Below are 6,846 nucleotides of genomic sequence, written 5' to 3' on the forward strand. Positions count from 1 at the left end.
ACTAAGATAATCAACTTTCCTACAGCATGCTCATACTCCTTTGCAATCAGTATTGATTTTGCCACACAGAATGTGTTCTCCTGAAATATTTGTAACAGTAATCTACTGTGACAGTTTCACTGGTATAGAGAAAAAAGAACCTCATGCATGCATAAGACATCTTAAATAACCAGTAGTGCTTTTCCTTCATTGCAGTTTCAAATATCTTAATGCAATTGTTTTGTTTTAGCTGCAAAAAGGGAGAAGACAATACAGGAGTCATCTACAAGCCAGGAAGGGACAAGGAGGAAGATACCTCTGAAGCATGAGAGCCTTCTTTGTCAATAAAGCCACTTTTCACTCAGCACTGACAGAATTTTGCATTGGCAAACACATCTCGTGTTCCTGGCTAATGATAAACCTCAAAACTGTTCAAAAAGCCTAACAACCAAAACATGTTCGTAGCTCATGTTCTCTGTTTTTTGGGGAGATACGATCCATGAATACTCCTGAGAGTGAATTCCTCCCCACWTTCTTTTCATGTTGGCTGTCTGCTGAGTCTGAGTCTTCTAATTGATTTTACAGTTAATACTAAACTCCAATTTTATGGTTTGCTTAGCATAGATTTTCCCACAAGTATTCAAATCTGAAGATACTGATCAAGCTACAAGCACGCTTCCCTGCTAAATACAGGGAGGATAACAACGTCATGAATATAGACAAAGTAAAAGGCAATGTATATCTGAATTCCTGTCAGATCAAGATTTGAACTAGGTTGGTCRGCTGATGCAGTGTTTTAAATCACAGCGAATGATGGTATCACATCCACCAGTGGGTTTGCAACTGTCAGAAATATTAGAGGAAAAGGCAAGCGGAAATGCAGAGAGATCCCCATGGACTGTTAAAGGGGTTCAGCACAAAGACTCAGGGCTGAAAACACAGATTTACTGCTTGAGGAATGACTCTCTTTCCAGTTATTACACAGCCTCACAAATCTGTTAYGGAGGTCAGTCATCAGAACGACTGTATCTGCTGACCTAGCACTGGAATTACAGAGGCATCTTGTCCATCTTTCATTATATCTTATTATCCTGATCTTATTTGTAGTGTGCACGAGTGATGTTGGGATAAGGCAGTTGCTGCTACCTTTAAGCAGACTAATTTCTATTTAATCATTAAATCTTGATCAATGYTACAGCATTTATTATAAATGCAATTATACAGTAGAGGTTGCTGATTTAGTAATTCAATTATTAGAAGGTAATTAAAATTGTCACTGTAAATCTCATAAAATAGATACTCTGAATCTCATCAGGCATTTTTGAAAGCAATAACCTCACTCTGCCCCCACTGAAGGCAATGTGAAACGTACTACTGCCTTGAGGAGGAACAGAGCTAGTCGGTCCAGCACTGCACCTGTACAGAATCCTTCTGGACCTGGATGTCTGAAGGGAGGAATGGAAACGCCTGCACTCGAGCAGACATGCAGGACGTGACTCAAGGCAGGGATACACGGCAAAGAATTCCGAGTCTGAGTGCCGCTACACACTGGGGAAATTCCAATCTGATTTTTACACTTAGATCCACTTTCCATTCATATTTATGTGCTTCCTCTGCAGCAACACCATCATATTTGTGATTTTAAATAAATAAATAATTGTGATTTTATGTGTTTTCTCATTTAGATTTCAGCATACAACTAATCAATTACTAAAATTTTTTAATGTAATTGAACTGACATCCAAAATGTGGATTGGATTCAGTGGAGAGAAGAACTAAAGTTGAAACTGAGAATTTCTTGAAGCAGAAGGATGAGCTACCAGCAAACACCCTCCCTTCCCACTACCAAATTCCTAATCAGAAATGTCTGGATAACACAGGAAGGCAATTTCCAAACTGACACTGGGCTCTTGGATGAAGCATGGTGGAAATGGCTCCAGGATGTGCATATGGCCCAGGGAGAGGTGGGAATTTCTAACGATAACGAAGCTAACCACCTGTGGCAACCCTTGGTTGTCCAGCCACTTGGGCTGTAGCGACTAAATCCRATCTCAATTATCTCTCACAACAAAAACACAGTTTCATATTGCATTTTTCATAAACTCAACCGATGCACATCAGGCAGGCCCTAAGCCAATTWTAAAGTACAGAGGCCTGTACACCATGAATTGACTTTATTTTCCAACCTATGAGAAAAAAAAATAGCCTCCTTGTCAACAGTGAATCTTGACGAGCTTCATTGTGGGCACTGGTTTGTACAGACATTTCCACATATGTACCAACCTTAAAACTGACAAAACAAAGACCAGAGGCATTCATGGAATAGGATACACTGCAGCAAATAACCTTTCAGTGTACAAAGCTAAATCCAGTTCTGGCATATGTATTTCAACTAATTCACTCCTTTTCAAAAACCGAACTTCATTAGCCATGCTKAGATGCAAACCATTTATACGGTTTAAGCTGCAAATGCAGGTTCAGCAATACCACCGGTCACTTACATGCTGCTGGACGTGTTACAAATTGGTAGTACAAACCAGCAGTTCTCCAGCTTACCAGCAGATCTGGCATTTAACCGAAGTATGCGCCTGTGGCCCCATTTGCTCCCTGCCTTAGAGTATCTACAGACCTGGACAGCAGCAGGTAACACTGCTTAGCACCAGTGTCCCTCCCACATCTGCTGAACCCTCATCTAAAACACTTTGCTTATTTTTTGCCTCATTCTGTTTTTTTCTTGACCCCGAGGTGCTGGAAGCATCTTCCCTCACTGTGCTGATGCCTCAGCCATGCTCCCTGGAAGATGTCCCAGATCCTGTGACTCTCCCAGACAGGGAATTCAGGCCATCAGGCGAAATCTTCTGACTGCAAATACCACAAGTCACAGCAAAGGCACCGAGTCCCGGGGCCGCAGACAGGGCGAGGGAGTGCGTCACTGGGCACCCCTGGCCCCGATTGCAGATGTGTTGGATGGCTTGTCAAACATGGCAGCTGCCCGCTCGTGCACCACAGCACGGTGCCTGCTCTGCTGTCCCCAGTGAGTGAATTTTTTAAAAATTCCTATTCCCTTCATTGTAGAGGCAGAGCAGTATTTAAAGTTTCCATGCCTCCAATTCATATCTAGCATCTTWTACGGAACCTTTTTGCTCTTTTCATCAAGATAATCTTCTCAGATGAGCATAAAACCCATAGGTATACTACACCCTAAGTTCTTTTCATCATTCAAAAACCCAGACAGGAAACAAAGACTACGAAAACAACAGAACATCAACCTGGAATGATGAGGCTTTAAACATGTGGACAGATGTGCCTTCTCCAAGCAGCTATGTTGATAGAAGAGGTTCTTGTCCATCAGCCCAGTCTCAGCAGCTCAGCAGCATCCCTTGATAGAGGTTACTTTTCCAATACTAGCCAGCTGAATTTGCCGACTGACCTTTACCTGTTTTTTGAAAATAAGCCACATTAGATTAAGCAACAGATGTTTGCTAAATTGGCAATTTCTTCTACAAGCACAGCTAAACCCACAAGAGAACATCTGCATTAGAGATTAAGGTTTCTATGGTCTTGAYTCAAGCCAATATTGTCAGTAACCTTCAGTAACCTATCTGCATCAATCCCAATCCTCTCTAATTTTCATCCCTCGCAATTTTCATAGTTTAACTGTATTATTGGGGGGGGGGGAGTTTAAATTATCTAACATCCAGCACATTCCACGTAAATATCCTCCTTCGGTCAGTTATTGCATCACATTCGCTCTGGGTCAATCTCTGCTGACTGACAACTGGTACAAGTTTCACAATTGCTGATCTACAGATAAAGAATTTTCATTGTAAGGAAATAATTTAGCAGCAAAGTAGCACAGAGCATCGTTTTTATTTGCCCTTGATACATGTTAACATTTGAATAACAGTGTTCTCAGTATTATTACAGATAATTAATACTGTAATTCAGATCAAACRACAATTTGAATAACACCTTTCAATTAAGTCATGCAGTTTTGATTGCTCTGAGTTCAAAATGAATACTTTTAAAACTATGACATAATAAAGTATTTCATTCATTAATTTCACCCCCATGCTTTTAATTACACACATTGTTGTCTTTTACAAAGCTTGTTCCTCATATCCATTAAGAGACTGCTTTGCTCAGGGAGTGAGAAATGGGCTGCAGACACCTACCTTTGACATTGAGAGTGAAAACAGAACCATAACTTAAGATCAGCAAAAACCACCAGGCTAAATTTTCCTTCAGCTACATCACAACAGAAATTCAGTTTCTTCGCTAATTATCACGCTTCAGTATCATGCTGATACTGAATCATGCAATCATGCTACTTTTAAAATAAAACTGAAAAATTTATGTTGTGCACTTTTATTCTTTCCATTTACAACACAAAACAACCTATACCATGACAAAAACTTCTTCAAATTCTTGTGCACTGTAGGACTAAATTCAAAGTAAAAACACTGCAGCAGGTTTAAGCCACTTCAAAATAAATTTAAATATACTAGTGATCATAACATGGGATCAGAAAAGTACTAGAGCAATAGCTATTCTTTGATCACTCCAAAGGTATTTTACAACTAGCAATAAAAGTTAGATACTYAATAAATGGAACTTTAAAAGCTTCATTTATAGTCTAAATTACTGCAAATATTTAAAACACATCAGCTATTCAAAAAGCATGTTCTTGGCTTATATTGGTATGATTTATGTTGACAAGAATCTTAGTTGCTAATTATTATGAACTAATCTGACAGTGACAAATTATGACAGGAAAGCTAATATCAAAATAGTTTTCACTTTAATTGTCAAAAATGAAAGCAGTGTAGTGTAAATTTGTAGCAAATATAAACTCTGGCTCCAGCTCTGCAGGGGTGTAARATTCTATGCATCAGACCCTGGTAGATGAATATGTAGGTTTTAGATTCCTCTCCCATCAACTGGCAAAAAAAACCGTAGTTTTTGAGTGAAAGGAGAGATAACTTGTTTATTTGTTATAAATGTAATTTAGGAGCATACASTTAAATATATTGATTTTCCCAGTATTCTCTCACATAAATAAGTATTTAAAGATCATCTTATGGAAACGTTTGAAATTACTCAAAAAGTTGCATTTGTGTGCTAAGGGGAATGCTGTTTACGCTTTGACTACAGATGTTTACARACAAGAATAGATAATAAATCTTTTAATGTTGTTGCTTCAGGTTCTCTTCTTTCTCCTAGAAGAGTAACATTTTTATTAATATTTTATCCTCAGTGCTGCTAATTAGAAACATTGATCAACTGCTCTCTTTTGTGCACAGCATCCTTGGCTTCTGTAAAATACATGTAAATACTTGAGGCAAATAATATATGATTCTTGGCTAGGAATGTCTCCCATCACTAGTACAGAAAGCATATTACACGTGAGGCAAAAAGGATCTCCTTTAGAACTATTTATTTAAAAAATAAAAAGCACAAAATGAAGAGAGATTTACAGAAATCGTTGTCCTGCTACTCCCACTTGTAACTCTTTCTAATTGCATGAAGTGCTCCTAAGAAATCCATACTGCCTCTGAAAATGCAAGCACATCAAAATTACTGTCTTTTTTTGAGTTAATACTGTATTATCAATATATACTGCCAACGGTCTCTGAGCTGAAAAAGTCTAGAATCACGTTTTCTTGGCTCCTTAGCCACTATCATTTAATAAACTTATTTTATTTAAGTRTCACATTTTGAAACACTTTTCCGGATATTTGTTTGCTGTTCTCACATGCACAACACTGCAGATGTATGGAAAGTCAAACATAACCAGAAACACAGACATAGTTAACATACTACTGTAATAAATCAAATTGACTTACAAAAATCATAATTCACTCCTTCCTTTTAAACGGAATTAGCTGCTTTGGAGACTCCAATAGCAGAAATTAAGCCTAAATACCTAAATCCAGAAGAGAAGTAAAAAAAAAAAAAACATTATTGAGCAGAGCTAGGTGCCGCAAGGGTGTAGAGCTCTCTTCTGTTTCCTTGTGACACAGGGAAACCCATTTCTCTGTGTTACGGTGTACCTGTACTGGGGTTACACACTCTCAAATCCAGCCTCAGGAGCATTATTTCCTGAGAGCAAGGAGGAATCTCAGCACAGAGGTGCTGCCGGGCCTGCTGCACTTCCTGCCCCAGATGAATGCTTCTCCCCCAAGGAAGAGCTTATCAAACTAGCAGCAGCCTGGTTTCTTTTTTTTCTTCAGAAAYGAGAACTTAATTCACGGCTTTTTATCACAGCTTATATAACAAATTTTGAAGTCAACGTGACACTACTTTATTTCAACTGATAGTCAGCYAGAAGAGTATCCTACTAGTACTTATGTACACAACAAAAATCCATTTATTTTCACATTTCCTTCACTATGTGARCAGTGAAAAGGCGCAATACGCTTTGCAAAACCAAGCACATTTCAAAATTTGGTCAGGAAGCGAGTTCTGTGTGTTTCACAGCTAATGCACAAAAGAAGAAGTATTAATTTTTCTAATTTCACCTAGAGGTTATTGCCCTCCAAAAGCAAATACTAGCATCTGAAAAAGCCTAACGGCAGGTCCCAGCACTCGGCCGCAAAAGGCAACGCAACAAACATCCAGCTGCTCAGTGGGCTCTCCCCAYGGCCAGCCTCTCACACCTCTCATTGCCAGAAAAGGTAAACTGGGGGCATAATCTGCCCCAGAGATCTCTTTAAAAGAAGGCCATATAAATATGTTCTGCGTGTGGGAAATGCCAGACAGTCAGAAACGCCAAAGGAAAGCAAAACCTGATACCTCGCACCAGTTTCGGCAGCCTATGCGGTGGGCAGACTTGTACAGAGAGGTCTCAGATCCAGCACGCTTTGG

The 6,846-nt window shown here is 39.1% G+C and overlaps 1 protein-coding gene across 1 annotated transcript in view; it reads left to right on the forward strand.

Annotated features, from left to right (window-relative positions):
- The window catches only part of CA12 (carbonic anhydrase 12), a 26,031-nt gene extending 25,723 nt beyond the window's left edge, over positions 1 to 308 (forward strand). Inside the window, exon 10 of the mRNA XM_085303651.1 lies at positions 230 to 308. Within this exon, the coding sequence (XP_085159777.1) occupies positions 230 to 308 (79 nt within the window). The remainder of the gene's footprint in view (positions 1 to 229) is intronic.
- Positions 309 to 6,846: the final 6,538 nt, after the last annotated feature.

Source organism: Rhea americana, unplaced genomic scaffold, assembly GCF_003343005.1.
Source record: "Rhea americana isolate MKP2758 unplaced genomic scaffold, rheAme1 scaffold_2, whole genome shotgun sequence".
Lineage (NCBI taxonomy): Eukaryota > Metazoa > Chordata > Aves > Rheiformes > Rheidae > Rhea > Rhea americana.